This window comes from Maniola jurtina, chromosome 16 (assembly GCF_905333055.1).
Source record: "Maniola jurtina chromosome 16, ilManJurt1.1, whole genome shotgun sequence".
In the NCBI taxonomy this organism is placed as follows: domain Eukaryota; kingdom Metazoa; phylum Arthropoda; class Insecta; order Lepidoptera; family Nymphalidae; genus Maniola; species Maniola jurtina.
The window spans coordinates 13,924,549-13,947,762 of record NC_060044.1 but is presented as its reverse complement, the minus strand read 5'-3'; the positions used below and the strand labels follow the sequence as shown (position 1 = coordinate 13,947,762).

At 39.3% G+C, this 23,214-nt stretch overlaps 2 protein-coding genes and 1 long non-coding RNA gene across 4 annotated transcripts; 1 reads left to right on the top strand and 2 right to left on the bottom strand.

Annotated features, from left to right (window-relative positions):
• Positions 1-186: 186 nt before the first annotated feature.
• Positions 187-6,988, bottom strand: LOC123873318 (elongation factor 1-gamma). The gene is made up of 10 exons (XM_045918122.1): positions 6,839-6,988; positions 6,574-6,723; positions 6,413-6,479; positions 5,561-5,703; positions 4,762-4,902; positions 3,619-3,786; positions 3,005-3,147; positions 2,452-2,621; positions 1,722-1,864; positions 187-1,464 (listed from the first exon to the last, which is right to left on the bottom strand). Exons 1-10 carry the CDS (start codon positions 6,848-6,850, stop codon positions 1,327-1,329), a joined length of 1,275 nt encoding a protein of 424 aa, XP_045774078.1. The 5' UTR covers positions 6,851-6,988; the 3' UTR covers positions 187-1,326.
• A 1,319-nt stretch (positions 6,989-8,307) lies between these two features.
• Positions 8,308-19,295, top strand: LOC123873319 (calcineurin subunit B type 2). Of its 2 annotated transcripts, XM_045918123.1 has the most exons (6): positions 8,308-8,491; positions 9,037-9,076; positions 9,324-9,359; positions 16,482-16,645; positions 17,059-17,193; positions 17,888-19,295. In XM_045918123.1, the coding sequence occupies exons 1-6, from the start codon at positions 8,489-8,491 to the stop codon at positions 18,056-18,058; spliced, it is 549 nt and encodes a 182-aa protein (XP_045774079.1). In that variant the 5' UTR covers positions 8,308-8,488; the 3' UTR covers positions 18,059-19,295. The 2 variants fall into 2 exon arrangements, with proteins under 2 accessions (XP_045774079.1, XP_045774080.1); XM_045918124.1 differs by lacking the exon at positions 9,324-9,359 and having other exon boundaries at positions 8,310-8,491.
• A 762-nt stretch (positions 19,296-20,057) lies between these two features.
• LOC123873323 lies at positions 20,058-21,995 on the bottom strand. Its single transcript, XR_006797662.1, has 2 exons — positions 20,955-21,995; positions 20,058-20,859 (listed from the first exon to the last, which is right to left on the bottom strand). It is a non-coding gene; the product is annotated as an uncharacterized LOC123873323 (long non-coding RNA).
• Between the last annotated feature and the right edge of the window lie 1,219 nt (positions 21,996-23,214).

Below are 23,214 nucleotides of genomic sequence, written 5' to 3'. Positions count from 1 at the left end.
ACTTAAGACACTTAAAACGAGACAGTGCTATACTGCTGGAAAAATCTGTCTCGTTTCAACTGAAACTTAAGTCTAAGCAAAATCAAAGTGGTCTCTATAGATTTCAACCTTAGACAGCATCATCACTTACCACCAGGTGAGATGCAGTCAGGGGCTAGCTTGTATTTCAATTTAAAAAATAACACATTTATAAATAAAAATCAATTTTATTTGTTATACAGTTTTCGTACAAACAGCTGGTACCAGATAATAAATGCGAGTTTATATTACATACATTTTATTACAATATAACATTGAATGAGTAACACGATTGACTGAGACTCGACGGACGCGTTGTTTTCACTCAAATAAATTACAAATTCGCTCATATCATGCGTTTCGTACATTGACTTGCTACACCAGCGAGACCACCATCCCCATTGCGTACCATTCAAATTGCGTCTTATAACCATTTAAAGCCCAAAATTCAGTAAACTATGTTATACTGAATTTTACTTTTTATAAAATTCCAAAAAGACAATAATATCGTCACAGTAAAATTTACCTAAAGCTCCTCGACTTAAAGTCAAAAATTCAGTTTCGTGTACGGTAACTTACTGCATGGCGCGTACACGACCAATAGCGGACGGACGGGCGCTAACATCGGCCGAGATGTTTTCGCACCATTCAAACATAACATTTCTGCGCAGGTACATCGGCGTAGCTTATACAAGTGGTAGTGTAGTGTTGTTTCAAATCGATGTACTGATATACCGGTTGGCTAACATTGCTACACACTGGCGTCAGTGGCGCCGACGAGGCAGGCGCAGGACGAACTTGAGCTTTAAAACAAGGCGGTTACGATTCATTTCACTCAAACGTTGAAGCGTTTCGATGCTTGAACTCTATCGACCGATAAAATTGTGATTAGCGACGGACATGATTGCTAGTTTAAAATCATTTTCATTGAGTGAAATGAATTTTTCTTCACAGCAATTTCACAGGCGATTTTAATTTTCGCACTACGCTTGCTAGATTAATTAATTATTTTTGAACGACTACTACTTATAACACACGATGCGAGTGTATTCCGCTCGCACGCTCTTTAGCTCGAATCGATGCCCATGCGCGTATGAGATCGATTATAGAGTAAGCAGCGTTCGCTGATGCGTCTATATCAGCAGAAGTGCTTCGAGTTTTCCAAATATTTGTTCAATCTATTCTTGAACTGGTTAACAGAGCTTGATTTGAAAGATAAAGCGCGATTAAATTAAACTATTGATTGTATGCTATTTCGCTTGGTGGTTTTTCCCATGTGAAGGTCCCGCTCGCGCGCAGATGTAGGGTCTACTTGAAGATCTTGCCCTGGTTGAAGGGGCGGCCCTGCGCGTCGGCGCCGCTCCACGAGAAGTAGTCTTTGACTAGTTGCTTGGTCGCTTCACTCTTGGGGTCGAGCTTCTTCCACGTGTATGACTCGTAGTCGATCTGAAAAAAAACATTATGGGTTTATTATTATGCGCAAAGGTCATTGACGTAGAACAGTGTAGATAACCTTAGTTCAGTGACCCTAGTGAGTAAGAACTTGTAGGATTTGACTGTGAAGGAGTCTTTGTCGTGGGTTTGTAATGAATATAATATGATGGGTATGGTGTGCTGCTGTGTGTATTATGATTCTGTGATGGGTGTGAAGCATGTGTGACTAGTGATAGTGGGTGTGGTGTGTTGGGCGCGGGTGGGCGTACCTGCCAGTCGGGCGACAGAGGGAAGGCGAGGTCCTGGCCGCGCCACACCCACACGCCGGAGATGGTGGAGTCGTCGTCGGCGCCGAACAGGCAGACGGACGCGAACGCCTGCTTGCGCATCTTGTCGAGCCGCTGGAACATGCCTGCGCCAAGCAACGTCACTTGCGTTCAACCACAACCAAGCTAATAATTACTTACTCCATTTACATTCCTCCAATTCATTTACGGCCGTATTCACAAACGTTACTATGAGCTCTCACAGTGCGCTCCAACGCATAGTGTAGGTTCCACCAATCAGATCATTGTAAATTGACGTGATCTGATTGGCGGAACGGACACTGTGCGTCCGAGGGCACTATGAGACCTCATAGTAACGTTTGTGAATACGGGTATTAGCATCTTTGATAAGTTTTGGCGACTTTTGCACTTTTCTTTTTTATTAAGTGATTATTAATGTTTAGGGCTTTGGGCAAGAAGGGTGCCAACGGAGCCCTGTTACTAAGACTCCGCTGTCCGTCTGTGTGTCAGTGGGTTGCTCTTGTGAACTGTAATAGGTAGAGTTGAACTCCCAATGTGTACTTCTGTTGCTGCTATAGCAACAAAAAAATTATTTCAAAATGAACGCCATAAAAATTAAAAAGCGTTATTTCTTGTACAATGGAAGGGAACCTTTCGTGTGCCAGTCCTACTCGCACTTGACCGATTTTTGTATGAAGTGTCTGCAGCTCACCAGTGATGAGGTTGCAGCTCATGAACACCTTGGACAGCTCCTGAGGGTACTTGTACTCCGCAAACCAGATGGAGTAGTTCTCGGGGTCGAACTTCTCCCAGAAGTAGGGCACAGACACCGCCTCGTCCTCGTTGGAGTAGCATCTCTTGAAGTCATCCATGTTGAATGTACTGCAACAGACTTGCTTTGTTTACTTGACAATAGTTACTTATGGAGCAAGGGAACAAAGTAGTAGAATGTTTATAACATTTTTCTATATATTGAATTTTTTCTAGTGGGGCAGTATGGGGAAATCCAAAACCATACAGGAAAACTGTTTAGAGGAAACTTCAGCGATTTTTTAGTGAATCAATTTTGGCATAGTCAATTTTTTGGTTAAGCGTGAGTTGTCCATACAAATCAATCAAAACAACTAATTTTTTCTAAGGTGATTGACTCAAATTCGTGTAGGGATCATTTCATTGTATGATTTATACATTTCATTGTACAGTATTGCCAGTGTGTAATAGTTACTGTATGAGCAAGTGTAGAGAAAAGTACTCTTTGGGCTTACCCTTTAGGCATGCTATCGAAAGGGTCCTTGGATTCTTTAGGTTTTTCCTCAAAATCATCTTCTAGCTCGGGCTCCTCCTTCTCTTTCTTCTCTCTCTTAGGCTGTTCTTTCTTTTCTGGCTTCTTGTCTTTCTTGCCGCCCTCCTGCAAGTGTGGATCACGATGCTCTTACAGGACTGTATAAAGTACTGACTAGGGATATTTTACATTTTCTGGAAAGCTTTTTTGGTGGAGAAATTGCAAAACTATTTTTTTAAATTGTAACCGACGCTAGTGCGAGTTCACTCGGTCACGTGACCTGCGAAATATTCTGCTGAGTATTCTTTCGACGAACAGATATTAGGTAAGCAACTCGCGTGGCTGCATAGCCCCTCTCGCTCGGAGAGGTGCTTGTGAAATGTAATTTCTTCTACTTTACGTTCAATTGAGCTGTTCCACAATACCATCAAAAAGAAAATTGTGTTCAATTTCAGCACAAATCAATTATTTCATTAAAATATGTACTTGTCAACGTAACCACTCTTCACATTGTTTGTCAGGATGTCGCATACAGAATAAAAGCTTTCTGTAGCTATGGGGTACTAGCAAGTGTTCTGTGGCACTACGGTGACTGACCTTCTTGTGCTGTGTGAGCTCCTGGTACTTCTTGGGGTCGAAGACGGGAGGCGCCTGGCACAGGGTCACGGCTCCCACGACAGCCGACACCTGCGGCTGGTTGGCCAGCGTGAGGAACCAGCGCTGCACGTTCACCAGTGTTGAGCGTACTTCTGGCTCCAGCACATTCTGGAAAAAATATGGAAATCGGTTAGTGGACCATAATAATATGGAGAAACAGCGACAAAAAATACGCATCGCACTGAGAACCTCTTCCATTTTTGAAGTTAGTTTAAAATGTACATTGCAAGCAACCGTTACGCAGATTTTCAATTGCATGTGCAATTGATGATGAAATTAATGTTGTGAAACTAATTTCATCCACTAGTTTCATAATGTAAATTCTGCTTTAGTTGCATAAACACTACAAACTAATATACATTATAAAATGGCCTAAACTAAATGGTGTGCAAGGGTGACACGTGATATGACAATCAACACATTTTGGTGTGGTGCTTTATTGAGCAACTACAGTTAAATTCTTCTTGTCTTGGGTTTCTTTCCACACTAAACATTGTCACCTGTAGTATGTCAGACACTACATTTCTTCATAATAATTAAAAATGTATACCACCCCTGACAAGTGAAGGTTACAGTAACTAGAAAAGAGCTGATAACTTTCAAACGGCTGAACCGATTTTCTTGGATTTTAGCTAAGAACACTCTCGATCAAGCCACCTTTCAAACAAAAAAAAAATAAATTAAAATCAGTTCATTAGTTTAGGAGCTACGATGCCACAGACAGATACACAGATACACACGTCAAACTTATAACACCTCTCTGTTTGGGTAGGGGGTTAAAAATTACTGTCAGCCATTCTGAAAATGGCATGGAAAAGCAAAATGTTTGTCTAAACATATAAAATGTGATAAACAGCTTAATCACAGCTATATTAACGGTATTGCAAGTAGATCAAACAGCTTAGACTACACTATACCCAGTTTTGTATGCTGTGATAGTCATGCTTGATATAAACAAAGTTACAAAGTAGAAGGCTGTAACTGCAGAGTACAGCTCTACCAATTGTCAAGACACACACATGTACATGCCCTGCCTGCTCACCATTATACTGGCATTGCACACAATTTAGTGGTGTTGTTTACCTGGAAGGCATGCAGCAGAGTGGTGAAGACGATGATGTCTGCCAGCGTGATGCGCTCCGTGACGAGGAAGGTGCGCGTCAGCAGGTGTCCGTCCAGCACCTTCAGCGCCGCCAGCAGGTCAGTCTTGGCGCGCTCCACATTCTGCCACCATACACAATATTTAATTAAAATAAAACTAGAAAAGCATCTTGATCTTGATCTGACTGGTGATACCCTTTCATTTATCATGTAAAGTGTAAATACTGAATCTGCATAGCTTGATTTATTGATTTACGACTTTTGACTCACGACAATGGACTCAAGCGAATTTGCAAAATTCGTCCTTATTCTTAATCTATATAGCAAAGTGAACTTTTGTGCAAAATTTCAGGTTTCTAGGATCAAGTGGTTGAGCTGAGCATTGAGACAGTGACACCTGTATTCACAAACGTTTTGAGGTCTTATAGTACGCTCGAACGTGTCCGTTCCACCAATCAGATGACTGTATCACGTCAATTTACAATGATCTGATTGGTGGAACCTACACTATGCGTTCGAGCGCACTGTGAGACCTCATAGTAACGTTTGTGAATACGGCCGTGAGTGAATCTTTGCACTTTTCATTTTATATGCATTCCTCTAGTAGTATGAAGTGAGACATGACAACCTTATGCTTTGCGTGCAGTGGGATGCACAGTACCTATTGTTTCCACTGTTATGCCAAGCATTTTGCCTGACACCAATTGCTCAAGTGTGCGTTCTGACGGAGGCCTGAAGATGATTGCTCTTAGAATAGCAACATCATTCCAAGTTGGCGTACCACTTTGTTGAACTGCATGATGCCGAGGTAGGGGAACACCCAGGCGCACGAGGCGGGCAGCAGCTCGCTGTCCGCCCACGACGCCCACTGGTAGATGGCTGCCTGGGTCGCCACGTCCAATCCACGGAGGGCTGCGTTGGCCACTGCGCGTAGACCATGTATACAATTATTTTATTTTCTTGGAACCATTAACAGCATTACACAAAAAATTGTTTTGATAATATTATGTACCTTAGATGCTAGGTACAGTAATTATTAGTTATGCATCTAGCATACGTAGGTGCAACAGCAAAAATGGCTTACTCCATTATATTACTATATATATATGTATTCTTGGAACTGTGCCATGCTAGTATGACTTGTGTTGTCATTAGTTTAGATAAGTTATAAAGCAACAATTATAATTAAATTGATGATCCTTATCGGTCTGTTACATTTTCTCTATATAACCAATTTTGGCAGAGATCGCTTATATACTGAGGTTGAACATAAGCTGAAACTGAACATACCTGTTGCCCCAGAAAGAGTTCCCACAGGATTTTTAAGCAACCTTTATCCACATAAACAAAGTCACAAGCATTATCTAGTATTCAAATTTTAATACTAAATCATCATCATCATTATAATTGGATAATGTAAATATTGTAATCTGCACCAGTGCCACTTTTTCTACCTAACTAGTTGTGGAGGTTATTAGCCAGTCAAATTGGTTTAGAAAGCAACCCAAAATAAACTAAAAATATAGTAACTAAAGTAGGTAGTGGTTTCAAATTTAAGAGTTTCAGTACTTCCCGTAACATTCGACAACTAATTTAGCGCTAATAAATGAAACACCCTTGAGCAAAGACATACCATAGTAAGCTATAGCGTTGCTCTCCGTCAGATGGATCTTGCCGTCAGCACTTTCGTAAGCCGGCACCTAAAATAATTCGCACACATTACACGTCACATCACGTCCGAACATCTGGCCACATTTCACATTCACTGCACTGTTGTATTCGCTTCGCACTCACTTTTCCGGCCGGGAACTTCTTCAGGAACTCCTCGCTCTTATTGGTTTCGCCGAAGACGAAGTTGGCCGCTACTTTCACGTCGGCCCCGGAGTACTTTGCGGCGATTAGCGCCTTGTAGGCACGGAAGTTTTCCGGATAAGTGTATAGGACCTGAAAAAAATATGTATAAAAATATTAAAGCCCGAAATTATATACTTAATTACTATTTAATTTATATCGTTTTGGGTTATGATTGCGGAGATAACTTTGAATTAAAAATACCTACCCCGGCCGCCATGGTTGAGGGTTTTTCAGAGAGAAAGGGTGAGAGGGAGGGGTGGGAGGGGAGCGACGGGAAATATGTGACACCTCTTCGACACTGACACTGACATTGACATTCGCATTGAAGCCCATTTCAATATACGTCATTTTTTTGGGTTTGTTGCGTTTGCTCGTAAAGTGATTGGGGTAACTTTAGAAACTCATTGAATATTCTCTTATGTTACCAACGATCGTAACCATATCGTAACAATGACGGACGTGTTGTCTCAAGAAAAGTTCGAAATCTTCTACGCCTATTTTCATACACCAACATTTTATTTCATAAAAACTTTTCTATTTCTCTATTTTATTATTTAAACTATTGACTTTCAATATTGACAATCTAACTATTGACAATCAGTTTTTTTACATCTTGTATTTTTTACTATTGAGCTTGCTATTGAGGTGAAAAGTTGTATACGTGTCACACTAGCAAAGTTTTTGTCTTGAGCTTTTGAATCTCTCGCTCACCTCTCGCTACACTCAGGATTCTAACTCAGAATTCAGGATCCTTCGCTCGCTCGGGGTTCAAAGCAGACAGTCGTAATCAAAATGAACTTTGCTATCCAGTTAAACAAATAACTATTTTTACGTTTCTTTACCGACATTTTACTATAATTTTTTTCGCTCGTGGCAGCATTTTAATTTAATTTTATCTGTCAAATCGATTCGATCTGTGATGCCGTCTTTTAATATTTTTCCCTAGATTTCGGGTAAAACTGAACTAGGAATATTATAAATTCTTAGGTGATTTTTGGGTATTATTTAATTTAAAATTACACGGCTCACGGCTAAAAAGAAAAATGTATTAAATTTAAAAATGAAATATTACCCATAACCAGGATTCAAAATATAAGTATCGAATATTTTCGTGGTTTATTGACAACAATATAAAATTATATTTTTAAATTTTACCAATAAACCTTTTAGTTAGGTTGTATATGTTTTGTGGGTATCTAGTAATAAACGTATTTAATTAAATAGATCTAATTCCAAAAAAGCTCTTATTTCATAGTTAACTAGGTACCTACTTACAAAAATAATTAATATTATGAAGGTACCGAAAACTCAACTTAAAGTTACTAATTGAAGAGGATACTAATAAATAATAATTAGTATCCTCTTCAATTCTAAATGGTTTCCCAACACGCAGTAATGCAAGTATTCTCACTCGCGCCCTCTTTAGCTCAGATTGATGACCGTGTGTACGCGAAATTTAATCAATAAGGCTGGATTAAAAAAAAATATTATGTAAGAATTTTGCTTCGTGATTTTTACATTATATTTAACTTTCAGTAAGATAGCAATTAGTGTTAAGTAAAATTATGAAAAGGTTTTTTACGCTATTTTTCATAGTTAACTATGTATTATTATCTAAGATTATTATGGTTTTTTTTTTTCTGCAATGGTCCATCTAACATTGGATAGGATAGGGTAAAGTGAAATTAATACTTGGCAACATTGGATTCGATTTCATTTCAATGGTGTGATTTGCATTGCAGCAAAATAATTTTTAATACCTATAATTCTCTAATTCTATCTTTGCTTTAGAATTAGTGCCATAATTGACTAATTCTTGAATCATTTAAACCAAGTGTTACATTAAACCAGCATCATGGTAAGAGTTTATTGTGTACTATATATAATACCCGCGGGTTCGTCCGTGTGGTTTTAGGTTTTTAAATCCTGCGGGAAATGCTTGATTTTTCGAAATTAAAAGTAGCCTATGTGCATCTTCAGCATGAAAGCTATCTCTGTATTAAATTTCGTTGAAATGGGTTAGGCGGATGGGCCTTGATAAGGTTACACAGTTTCGCTCCAAATGAATACTAGCATGGATTTGTGCACATCGACATCACTCTGGAGAGAGGAAGATCATTGCTGGTGGCTGTAAACCATTTCTTCTACAACAAATAATTATTTAAAATGGATTCCGGACTATAAAATAAGGTGGCTAATTCTGTTGTAACTTATAGGTACACAATCTTTAAACTAAAATAACAGCTCCTAATGTATTGTTATCCCTTCATAAGTGCTATTAGTTAGACATTGTGTGCAATTAGCTATATCATGTAAGTGACAGGTGTGTGTACAGTTAACCACATCATGTATAAAATAATATATAGTGATTTATATTGCAATTCAAACCCATAAACTTTGCAGGGCAATGAAAACTCTATTCCTATGGAGCTGTGTTCCAACTGTGAGTACCCGCCTGCCATGCAGTTTCCTTCTTCACCTTTCTTTACTCGCCTTAACCAATGTTTGATTGCATATTTTCTTGTACAATAATCTAACAAGTAATTTGTAAGTGACCCTCTAATGTGCCATTAAGTTTGACATGTGAAGCGTGCCTGCGCGGGCTCGCTCGCGGCGGGCGGAGGCGTAGTGGGAAGTGTTTTGAGTGCGGAGTAGGGTGCGTAACAAGCATAACGTGAGGTTTGTTTCAGCACGTGTAAACTGCATTGATTTTAAGGTGGAGAACTGTGAGTGTGTAGTGTCACTCGCTGGCGTCATCTCCATGTCCACACACCGCACGTACACCCCACAGCTACATCCAGAACAATTTCCCATACCAACCATGATATGCATTCAGCCAATCAAAGGAGAAATCAACACAGCTATGGTTTAATAGACACAGATACTCCTCCTGTTCAATGTTAGACGGCTGCTATAGGCTAGTTTGATCTCTCCGGACATCGTCTCACTACTTACCTACTATCAATCAAAAACCAAAAATTGATTAACCAATATTGAGATAAAACTTTTAAGAAGGATGTTAGATTGTAAAAGTGCCCCAATAACTTTTTAACTATGTATTTATTTAAGCAATAATCAATATTCTAAAATTTATATCTGCTAAATTTACTAGTATATTAATTTATCCTGAGGTTTAAATAATTGATTATAGTCACTCAAAGAAATTATAATTTGTTCAGGAGTGAAGCTTAATATAACTAGCCCATAGCAACAATATTAACTAAATTACTAATTACTTATAGAGTAGCTTAATATTATCATCAATTTTAAATATGCAAATTTTATAAATGTTTATAACAAGTTGATTATTTCAAAAAACAAAACTATTGAATTTTGTTTAATTACGTTATTAAATTGATTTAAATTACTGATAAGTTATTTAATAATAATAAACATGAAACTGTTATGCTTGCTATAATCATCATTGGTGTGTGTATTCAATGTATTTCATTATAATGCTTTATTAGCTGCTTTTGAAATAATTACATTAGTTCATTGAAACAGAGTTTACAAATAAAGTACTCAAATGGATGCATAAACTATAAACTGAATAAACTGAAATTCATAATTCATAATGTTTTATATCCAAATGGTTTGAAATGCTCTCCCAAATATACTAACTGTGCCCAACCCATTCAAAAATATTTTGTTGAACAGAAAGTAGTTAAAATAATTTTTGTTGTTTGAATTGCTTTTTACTTTCTGTGCAAATATTTTTATCAAAAAAAAAAAAATTAGATTCATGTAGATTTTTTGAGTTGAGTTTAATTGGTTAATTTATTGTTTTATTTCAATTTATAACATCATGCTTAGATCTAGCTGAAGCTATGATGTTGCTCTTGCTTATGTACATAGGTATGACTCTTTGAGCTGCTTGTGTTCAGATCTTTTTCACATAAGAAGTCTCTTTGGGCATAATAAATTGTCATTCATCAGTTAGTGTTACAGGGGTATAATTGTATAGGGGTATAATTGTATAGGGGTATCATATGAACTTGGTCATCATATTCATATTTTTATTTACACACTTTGGTATATTCATCTGATTATATTTATTTTATTGAATTAATATTATAATTATTAATTAAAATAATGTTATGTAAATACAACCTCATATATAACAATGTTAATAAATTAATTAGATTTATACTACATTCATATAATATGTATTATACATATATTATGATTAAGTTAATAGAATCGTCTTTCAGGCTAAGAAGCTACAGTAGGATATACATACCTAGTTGACATGCGACTTCTCATGTGAAAAAGGATAATGCAGGCACTTAATGTTATTGTGTAATTTCCTTGTGACGTGTTGTGTTCACTTCTCTTCCACTGTACACGATGATTTATAAAAATTGTTCTGGATGTACATAGAAATGACATTTGGGCTAGCGCATCACCCGTGCCTTTAGACAAGTGGTTAGACTTGTGAATGTTTGAGATGATTGTTCTTTAAGCTGAACGCACATCGCAGCGCGCGCCGCACGCGGGGCACGCCAGGTGAAAATGTGAATCACAGTCGTGCTACAACTCCTATATTTGAATTCGGCAAATGATTCTAGTTCGGAAAATTTTACGATACAGTGAATGTTTAGTGAGGTGAATTTTTATTAAATAAGTTTTGGCATACAGCCGGCTGGCAAATGCGACATTGTTCGACAGCGAACAGACCTCTATGTGGTGTATTAGATTAGATATATCTCGGAAAAACAAAGAACGTCAACCTTGTGTGTGCGGAACGACGTGATTGCCTTCGGTCACACAATATGACACGACGCGATGTCGAATCATTTGTCGAATCCCGGTAGTAGAGCCGAGCTCTCGAGAAAGATGAAACGTGCTGATGGCGATTTGATTTGATATTCCCATTTTCAGTGCTGAAAAGTGCATCGGCAGCGGCGCGCGCTTCGGTGCGCGCTCCACGTTACTGTACAGATGTGAGGAATGCGTGTGATGGGAGATGTCAGCTAGGGTCGACTTTCACTTTTATATTCCGTACTCGGGTCCCTCGGGGTCGACGCCCACGGGCTACACTTGGACTTGGACTGCTGCTAAATTGCACTTTATTGCAGTTGACATCATTGCATCTACTGCGCAGCTAGCGTGCAGTCGGCGTGCGCTTTTATCTCGGCTAGCTGCGCTACAGTCGTGTCGACTGCACGAAAACTGTATCCAAGCTGCAATTTTGCAAAATTAGTTTGGATGCAGTGCAGGTTCAAATGCAGACCGTCTTTGTCGACCTCGCCTTTAACATATGAAATCAATCTGCACTCAAAATCAATTCGGAAGTACTAAATGATTGCTTCGATGTTTTGACAGACCGCTTGCAATTATATTGCCCGAGTGATTATTGTTTCTTTTGAGTTTTTACGTTGGTGCATTTATTTCCGTAATTTTATGGTGACATGTGCTTGAGATGTGCTTCCCGATCTGATAGAGCCGAGTGCGGTCACATCAAATCGTATGTTATTCTATCACAAAAACAACACCTGCAATACTTGACATCGCCGCGCGAGGTGTTTGTTGTATCATGCTGTACCTACGCTTAGCGCGTGTTTGTTCGTCTCGATAACGTTAATAAATTTCGAGTATCGTAATACTTACAGTCGAAGTAAAATGGTACTAAACTGTGCTGTTTTTAAGGCTTCAGTTCGTTCAAACATTTGTGTAGAGCCAGTGCCCAAGCGGAGACTTTCCGAAATGAAACTGTAGGTTGTACTGAATACTGAATGTACGACTTCAAATGAGGGTAATTTGGATACATTTTACTCGGTCGTTATAGTTTCGATATTCGAAAATCAAGATTGTCGGCATGTGCAAAGGCGTACTAAGCATACTGATGTTAAAAGCACAATTTGATTTGACTGAACTGGTCCGGGTGGGGTGGTGCTGCAAGTGCGTGCGTCGCAACTATCGAGGGTAGGCGTAGGTTCTAGAGAGCACTAGTTGAGTTTTCGCTCCCTCTGTCTGACCTCTCTCATTGCTTAGTTTTGTTCTGTTGGCTGTTCTACGTCTAGTCGTGTACTATGGTAGGCGGAGACTAACGCACAGGCTTCGTGCACGGGAATGTTAAGGTGATCGCACACCAGCCTGCGCGCCGCACGCGATACGTTCTTCAGGAGGTGCTGAAAGTTCGATCGCGACAGCAAGCAGCACGGTATCTCAGTGGCTATGTAATTTAGTTGCACACCTTGGAATCTATCCAACAAATAACGGGCCGATGCCCCTGTATCGTTGTTTATCCATCCATACTAATATTATAAATGCGAAAATTTGTCTGTCTGTCTGTCTGCTTGCTGTCTTTTCACGGCCGGCCCAACAGTTTAACCGATTCTGATGAAAGGTACGGTCAGGTAATATCCCGGAGACGGACATAGCCTACTTTTTATCACGGATAATCAAAGAGTTCCCACGGGATTCCTAAAGACCTATCCGCTTAACCGATTTGTATGAAATTTCGTACCGAGGTAGCGTTTACGTCCCTGTTATTGACATAGGCAACTTTTTATCCCGGAAAATCAAACAGTTCCCAAAACCTAAATCCACGCGGACAAAGTCGCGGGCATCCTCTAGTCATGAATATATACAGTGCATGACACTATATGACATCATTTTGATAGGTGACCAAAGTTACCTAGAAAAAAAATTATGAGTTTGACAGTAATTTATTTAGACATTTTCCATAGCTATCTCCAACGAAATAGAGCCACTGAGATGCCAAATTAACCTACAGTGCATGCAATTTTCGGGATAGCTTATATAGTTTTATTTTTTAACACTGAAAAACGCTCGCCTGGGGCGCTTATGGGTTGGTGTGCGATCAGCATTAGACGCTTTATATGTTAATAATCGAATAACGGCCGAAATAAATAAAAATCAATCTATCTGTGATGTGTCGATAAGTCACTTAGCAACATTGTTATTTGTCATAAAAGACCATACAATTTTTGACAAATAACAACGTTGCTAAGTAAGTTATCGACAGATATCAGACACCGACCCAACTGTTGGAAGGTGGAGCACCAACGCTTGGAACACCAACGCCGGCGTTGGACTCCAGTTAACATTATAAAAATACACAAGCGTCATGTTCATAGATTTGGCACTGCTCAGGATATCGACATTACTAGTAGTAATGCAAGTAGGTGTAACTTAATTGACTTTTCGTAGTCTATTAATGCTTTTGCATAATTTCTTACTAGGAATGTAGTCAATATATGTGTTGGTGAAAATAAGTTAGTTAGGGCCAATTTCACCGACAAAACTAAACGCGATTAGTTCACGCTAAACTCAGTTTACGCACATAACTGAGTTTAGGGCCATAGTTTGCATTTCACCGACGTCAATTAAACGCAGTTAAAGCTAAACGCGGTTTAAATTCTAAACCCCCAATTTTCGACGTTTAGCTCAGTTAAACCGAGTTTATAAGAGCTGTCAAGTGTCAACAGTGTCCATGTCATAAGTGAATGTTTCATAGGTATATTTTCATACTAATGTAAACTAATCTTTGCTGATTATTCAATATGAAAAGAGCATTGGCATTAGCTTTTGGTGATAGCGATGCTGATGTAATATGTTGTTCGTCGTCCAAGATGGATACTAGAAAGAGAAGAAGCACTTCGACTCTTCACGCTTTTCAGCCAACGAAGCCGCGTCGGTTTTTTTATTTTCGACAATGTTGAAGTGTCTTTCGAGGACTTCAGCAAGAGCCAATTTTTTCGCTGGCGGCAAAAGTAGCGTCTCTTTTTCTTTTTGACATAACTAGTAGCAAAGTAAAAACAACAACTAACAATACAAAATAGAATTAAAAAAAAGTCAATACGACAAAATTAATAAAACAAAATACTGTAACGAAAAAACTTATATTGATATCAATTTCGAATACTTAAATAGGTAATAAAAACTTTAAAAAGAAACACAATGACAAACACCATACAAACACCCACCAGAAAAGAAAAAGGACAAAGAGCAGGTATAGCACAATGACAATGCGCTTTGTTCTTGCAACTAAAACTTAGTTTTACTAAACGCGATTAGTATAGAGCTGGTGAAATCGGTTTGACTTAAACTGAGTTCAAATTGTTTGTTTAAACTCAGTTAAGCTAAACTTAGTTTTATTAAACTAGGTTTCTGTAGCGAATGGTGAAATCCACCCTAAGTATGCTATTTGAGTGTACCTACGAAGTACTACCGACCGCGACATAACGTCCGGACTTCGGAAACAATACAAATTGTTACGCGTCCTTTGAATCGAATTTAAAAGTAGGTATAAAATTGAGTCAATGACAAAAGGTTATAATTGAAAAAAAAATTGAGTAACTTATGCACTTAATACAAGTTACAACGCTGTCATAATTCAAATTGAAGCTTTTTGTACATAATATAACATTTTTTTATCACAATCACAAATAAATAAATCAGTTATTGGTATTGCGTCAACGTGAATCACACCGACGACGTGACCATATTTCCCTCGGACTGTGAGAACACCGACTAGTGTAAATACAAAATAGCCACATGTACATAGTTACTAATGGAATAGTAGTAAAGTGCCACCGTCACCGATAGCGCTTGTGTACATTCATTATCTGAAGCGGCGCAGACTGAGCGACCACATCCTCTCGTATGGTCGAGCTCTTGTCGCACCGCGCCCGGGTAACGATCGAACTTCATCGACAGCGACCGGCAAATGACTTGAGCAGTATGGAATTTAGGTCTCTATCGGCAGACCGAAGGAGGACTTCTGCCGCGCGAGCACGTGATTGGTTGATCGCCGCCGTTTCCTGCAGTGCGCCGACTTCGAGCACGCCGCCTTTCGCTCAAGTTATTTGCCGATTACTGTAGATGCATCCGATTCGTAAATAAATTGTTAATACTAGCCAGATAGAATTCCCTCGAGCATCTGCACGAGACCTCGATGCGAGAAGAGCATATCCCATGTTTTAGCGACTATTGCGCGATTTTTTTACTGTATTATAAGTTAATTAATGATTTTACAATCATCTGTTATTACCTCATTTAAGGCAACAGATACACTTTAACAGTGGACACTTGCCGCTAACTTCGGTGACAACGAAGTTGTAGCTGAAGTTAGCTATAGGCACTATAGCTAACTTCAGCTACGCGCATGTTATCATTTGGACAGGGAAATAAATCATGAATTTGTATGCAGATGATAGGACGCGACTAGCAAACGATGCAATGGTTGTTAGAAGTTGTGGTATGAGAAGACTATATCTGCTCGGTCTGCGTCGCCGGTCGTGCGGCTGTCCATCCGCACGGCACGTGCGTAGTGCGGATGTTGGCGGATGCGACTGTGTTTCTTAGATAATGAGTCCCTCTTGGCACAATTGACGTGATGAATATACTTAGGTATGCGTTAGAATATGAATTGGCAAGCAATGCATCTTTCCGTATAGAATTTGTGTCGACGCACTTAAAAAAACTACGATTATACTTAATGATATTTTCATTAAAACCCCCTCGATTATTTGATAAAACATAGAATTCATAGGACACTGACAACTCAGTAAAAAATCGCGAGGATATTCTGTTTGGCGTGTTCTTCTTGTAGATATGATTTCTCATCCTAAAGTTGAACAAAATATCGCGCGCTCTGGCGCTCGCCAGACTGTTTGATTTATCCTTAGACTTATTCAGACTAGTAATATTCGATTAATCGAATATTCGATGGTCTTTAATGGAAGTATCAAGACCACAACACAAATTAAATATTTGAAAACACGGAAATGCCATAATGCTTGGCAATCCATGTGCTGGTGCACAGCTGTGCCTCGAGGGGCTTGAGTGAAAGATTCGAGCGGCGTTGTTTGGTTGGGTAGTCGACGCGGACGAGATCCGGCGGCTCGGCAAGCGCTTCCGCAAGCTGGACCTGGACAACTCGGGCGCGCTGTCCATCGACGAGTTCATGTCGCTGCCCGAGCTGCAGCAGAACCCGCTCGTGCAGCGCGTCATCGACATCTTCGACGCGGACGGCAACGGCGAGGTGAGTGTCCTACTCCCGTTCCTGAGCACCGCTGGCTGGCTTAGTAAGCTGGACAACGGGGCAGCAGGCTATTCTCTCTTGCCTTGAAGCTATAGGTACTACGTAGCAGAAAACATGAATGCCAGAAGGACGTTCCACAACTTAGCAGTTCCTATCAGAAGGATTGAACTAAAACGTTTCGCACGAGTAGTATAATGTCTCATGTCACCCAATAAGGGTGATCTTAGCCTACATCTTTTTAAGTTTCTTAGGTTAAGTGCATGGAAGAGTTTCCTTTTCAGGGATATGACACTGGATTTAAAGACTTTGAAACACATCAAAACTTTGATCTTTCTTTGGCAGTTTGCCTTATCGAAATATTTGATATTTGCGGTAGTTATCTGGAGTATTACACAAGACATGTCTGTCGGCAGGTGGACTTCAAGGAGTTCATCCAGGGCGTGTCGCAGTTCAGCGTGAAGGGCGACAAGCTGTCCAAGCTGCGCTTCGCCTTCCGCATCTACGATATGGACAACGACGGCTTCATCTCCAACGGCGAGCTGTTCCAGGTAACGAGCTCTGTGTTGGTGACAGTCTTCGTCAGGTGCACTTCGACAAATCCCAGGGTGTGTTCCAGATCAGCGTGAAGGTCGACAAGGTAACGGGCGATGTAGGTTCTGACCACTTAAGTTCTCTCATAATATGTAACATACAAGAAGAAACGCGAGCAGCATTCGCGACCATGTGACGTATCCATATATCATCACTGGCGAACGCACTGTTCGAAGACTTAAATGTTCAAGCGCTGAGGAATGTACAAGAAGATATCTCGACACTTCCCGAACGTTGCCCAGCCGAGTTGGATTCGGCGGTTAACCTCCTCCTCGAAATTAGACCTACCTAGCTGGATCGTGTCGCAGCCCCCATGTAGGATGTAGGTGACACACTTGATTCTTGTCAACAATTTCAAGTGCAGAGCTATCAACGATTTCTTTATGGGGTGGGACCTGAGCATTGGACATGATTTCGTTTTACTCAAATTCATTTTTAAGGCAACCTGTTGACGAACTGCTAAAGTCATTGAGCATTGTATTGAGTATTCCGGAGTCTCTGCCATAGCGACTATGTCATCGGCAAATCGAAGGTGAGTGATGTACTCGCCAGGCGCCGTTGACGTTAATGCCAAGTCTGTTCCAGCCCAGAAGCTTAAAGACGTCACCCGACGAATTCCAATGATACCAGTTGGTCTGTTATCAATTGCAGGTACTTAAAATGATGGTAGGCAACAACCTGAAGGACACGCAGCTGCAACAGATCGTGGACAAAACCATCCTGTTCGCGGACAAGGACGAGGACGGGAAAATCTCCTTCGAAGAGTTCTGCAACGTGGTGGGCAACACCGACATACACAAGAAGATGGTGGTCGACGTGTAGGCAACCCTACACGTGCTCGCTACTTCTCGAGAATTCTGTCGTGTTTTACTACTTCCAGCGAAATTTCAGGGTTCTCACGTCGCTCATGCCATTCTGCATTACCCCCCTCCCCGCAAACCATATGATCGCTCGATGGTTTAAATAAAATAACCGAAATAAAATAAATATAGGCTTTATTGAACGATACACATAACAAAAATAAATATAATCAATTTACTTATGTGTAATCTGTCGATAAGTTATCAATATTGTTATTTGTCACAAAAAACATACAATTAGTGACAAATAACAACGTTGCTAATGGTCGAAATTAATAAATCTATCTATCTGTAAAATCTGCCAATAACTTAGAAATATTGTTATTTGTCAAGAAAGACAATACAATTTTTGACAAATAACAATGTTGCTAAGTATCTTATCGAACGGATGAGACTGATTAATAATAATTTTGGCAATTCATAACTTATCGACAGATTGATTTATTAAAATTATATATTAGTAATTTCGGTCATTAGACTGTACATACCTTTCAATTCCCCTTACACTGATGTTTGTTGACGCTGTCAGTGCATTTGCAGTTTGAAATGCTATCAGCACAAATCGCTATACGAGTAAATACCTGCAATATTCGTATTCCGCGGGCGATCGTTTGTTTGCGGGGAGTATAATGATAACCGCCTGAGTCAGTAGTGACACTTCTCAAATAGTTTCAGTGTTAAAAGTAGTAGTAGCGATATCATCGTGGTCCGTTTCTCGAGAACTAGATGAAAGTTAGTCTTGTCCTCTCGCTCTAGCTAGAACACTATTCGAATTGCGCGCGGGCTGCCTTCCAAGTGTCCTCTTTACGTCGAAAGGAAAACGCTATAGAAACGTTTGTCTTGGAATTAGTATATTAAAACCTGATTTTCCACAAGGTACAGTGAAAGTCAGAGAACATAATTATAAAAATGCTGCCCCATCGATCGCTACAACTGACTGCGGCCGATGTCCGTAGCGTACTCTGGCAGTTCGGATTGTACCTGAGATTTTAAACGAGACGTTTAGGTCTCTGACATAAATCTAAAACAGAGTTATATAAAAGGAGACTCTTGACAGACAGAGCTGTCTCGTATCTTCTTAAGGGGCAAGCGACGGGCCTGCCCGCGAAATTCAAATTTTACTTGGTTTATCGCAATTTGTAAACTAATACGACAACGTAGGCTTATGGCATTTTAATTGCGGCAATGGCAGTGTCATCCTCACAGGTTTATATAAAAATCTTTACTTGAAAGGATCCAGTTTAAGAAGTTAGTTCTAGTATCGACTATAACTCACAAACTAGTCGGTACTAGAACTAACTTCTTAAACTGGACCCTTTTAAGTAAAGATTTTTATATAAACCTGTGAGGATGATACTGCCATTGCCGCAATTAAATTGCCATAAGCCTACGTTGTCGTATTAGTTTACAAATTGCGAAAAACCAAGTAAAATTTGAATTTCGCCGGCAGGCCCGTCGCTTCCACCTTAAATAAGTACCTTTATTAAGCAAAATCAAACTACCCTCTTTAGAGTTCTGCCTAAAATTCCTTGCGTGACCATTATCTGCAAAGCTTACGAAATGTACGAATACGAAATGCTGAGAATATACTATTTGGGAACAAAATTGTAAAAATATGCTCTTGTTTCTTCCAATAGCAATATTCCTATTAAGGCCAGGAAAAAACTATAGTGAGACAGGAAAACCCTACCTTGTACCCACATGGCTGGCTTCTAAACGTAACTATACCGTCTTTTCTATAAGCTCTTTTAGAATGGGGGTTCTTACGTAAAAGAGTCACTTATTCATCATTAGGAACAAGTTTGACTGTGGGTCGACCCCAAACACCGTTACTATGACACCGACACATACGCGATATGCCTTTCTGCAATAAAGGCGTTAATCGTCCGACTTGCGAATGCATCGCTGTGCTAAAGGCGAAATTTGTAAACAAAAATATCTGTTAATTTTTTGATGCTTAATAACCGAAATTCATAATAATTCATCTATCTATAACCTGTCGATGAATTACTTTGCAATGTTGTTATTTGTCAAAAATTGTGTGGTTTTTAGACAAATAACAACGTTTCTAAGTAACTCATAGGCAGATGAGACATACATTGATTAATTATATTACCTAGTCACTGATTTCATCCGTGAGTGTATGGACCAGATTTTTTTTCACAATTCAAGGTTTGGGCCCATTGTAAAAACTGTTTTTATAATGATGCATCTTTCGGACAACACCCGCTTTTCCACCAGACCTCGTATATCCCGCGTTAAAACAAATGCTGGCATTTGTGAAGTACAAACTTACATTTAGAGGGCAGCCCACGACTCGTCATCTTTCATCAAACATTAACTTACATAATAATATTATACTTAAATTTAAGACATACATAATTATTTACTTTATATTATACTAAACATAGATATACAAAGTTATAGAAAAACTTATTGTAGTCAAACGAGTGTAATTTTTTTTATATAAAATTATTTTGTTGCTGTAATTTTAATTTGTATTGTTATTTAGTGTTTTACGTTACGTTGGAACATTAGGTGTCGGTTACAATGCAGGTCGACCGTGGATCGGTGTACAACTATCGGAGTAGATGTGAAACTTGCCTTACTCTAGGCTAAAATTGGGTGTAACTGTGCCACCAATATAATATGTTTTGAAGTATTTTACGCCGGAACAACAACATGCGATGATGCATCCTACGAATTGAAACATTGATTTTGCGGCCTTAAGCAGCACGCAGCATTCTATTTATCTTACACTATCTATCTGACACAAGAATGTTGCGGCGCGGCGTACGGCAGTGCCGACGTGCCTCAGTGTCGCTCTGTGTTGCTCTGGTGTAAAACAGCGTCAAAACGCGTTTGCTACAGTTTAGTCTACGTTATTGCGGACTGAAGTTCCCAAAATATGTAATCATTGAATCGTTAACGCTGACTGTATCGAAAGCGTTTTGTTCACGCAAACTATTTACGTGTAGCTTTTCAACACATCACTGTTGTATCATCTTGCCTCACATTCCTACTACCTACCACCCTCAGCACCAAAGTTTACTTTCGCGGTTGTTTTTGTTGGCTAAAACTGTGTATGTTGAACTTTCGCAGTGGGTGACTTAGAAACAACGATCTATTACTGTCAAAGTTTGATGCTGGGGTGGTCACATTGTGGATTTGTATCCACTTCTGTTCCCTCCTAACTCCTAAACCTCTCCCCTCCTCTCCGCAGGTCCTCACAGCCCTCACGTGACCGGATCACACAACTGCACTTTCCCGCGCTCACTGCAAGTTACACACGAGTTTTATTTATCTGCTTTTACGAATAATGTATTTTAGAAACTGCTGCTTTACATACAAAACCTCAAATATACACAGTTCCATAAGAATGTCCTACATCTCAGTGTGCTAAAGAATTATAAAAAAGTAACTGCGAAATTTTTAAGTACGTAATTAATAATTACGTAGCCATAAGCAGTGATTTTATTTTATTTAGAAATTATAAAATAAGTGCTGGAATTTCAGCAGATACTTTTTTATTAGAGTTGAGGCTTGTACTCGTATATCTCGGGTTTTGTATATGAATGGTTTGCCAATGTCGTGCAATATTGATCGGATTGTTTATTGCGTTTATTTGTCGCGATGCGCCGCACGAGGGCGACACTGCAGCGAATGCACGAGAACCTTATATCTAGTCACATTTGTTGTGAATTCAATATTTTATGCTTACGGCTCCTTGGCTCCTTCGCGCGTACCAGCTAGCTTACTGCGTAACGTCCAGGCCAAATTAATGCTCAATCTATCTAAATACTCACTTTTTATGAAGGGACAAGCGACGGGTCTGCCCGCGAAATTCAAATTTTATTTGGTTTTTCGCAATTTGTAAACTAATACGACAACGTAGACTTACGGCATTTTAAACTGGACCCTTTCAAGTAAAAATTTTTATATAAACCTGTGAGGATGACACTCCCATTGTCGCAATTACAATGCCATAAGCCTACGTTGTCGTATTAGTTTACAAATTGCGAAAAACCAAATAAAATTTGAATTTCGCGGGCAGGCCGGTCGCTTTTACCTTAATAAATAAAATCGAATTGTCTATCTGTAATTTCGAAATAACTATCTCATATTAAGCTCATATGGTTATTTGAACTGTAATTTAACTGAATCACAAGTTTTTAAAATTTTTGTCTATCTATCTTTCTGTTAGAACAGGTTAATCTTTGGAACGGCTGAACCTATTTAGATGGGACTTTCACAGACAAGTACAGTAACCAAGGAGTAACATAGGTAACTCTTTAACCGACTTTCAAAAAAGGAGTTGTGTTTTTCTACCTGTGTACACTGATATCTCCGAGATTTCTGAACCGATTTGAGTACTTTGTTTTAATCGATAGATGAACTTTGCAACATTGTTCCATAAAAAAATTTGGATTCCAACTCGTCAATCCTGACGCTGCAGGGGATCGCACCAATTCACGCGGGCGACGCTGTAATTTGTCAAAAAACAACGTTGCTATGTATGTAACATGTGTTTAGATTATAGATAGATTGATTGTATTAATTTTGGCCGATAAGAACGCTGCGTTTAGCGTTCGTATGCACTGTGTTCATACGCACTAAGGAACTCTCACTTTGCTTTGAAGAGGCCTTGTTCGCTGTGAATATTGTAGCCGTGCGGAGAACACGTGTGTTCTGTATACGAATTAATAAAGGTTGAAAGCCGTACCTTGTATCGTTCATCTAACATCACAGAAATATAGAAGCTAGTGATAATCATGTAAGTTACAAGAAGAATCGGCCTAGCGCTGCATACTTGCAGGCAGCCAAAGGCACATACGACCTAGCCGTGTTACGATTTAAGTCATAGCGAAAAAGGTCTTAAGTTTAGAAATACTAACAGCCCTAGTGTTATTTCTAAAACTTCAACACAATACAATACCTACGTATTTTCTTTACAATTTTCTTGGGGCATCATTTTTATCCCAAAATAAAAGGTCGAGATACATTGCCCTAACTAACTTTAATGTTGTACCTACATTAGGCCTCGGTCCTCTCCGCTAGGAACGGTGTTATCTGTCAAACATTGTCGCTACAAAATATAACAATGTTGCCAAGTAACTT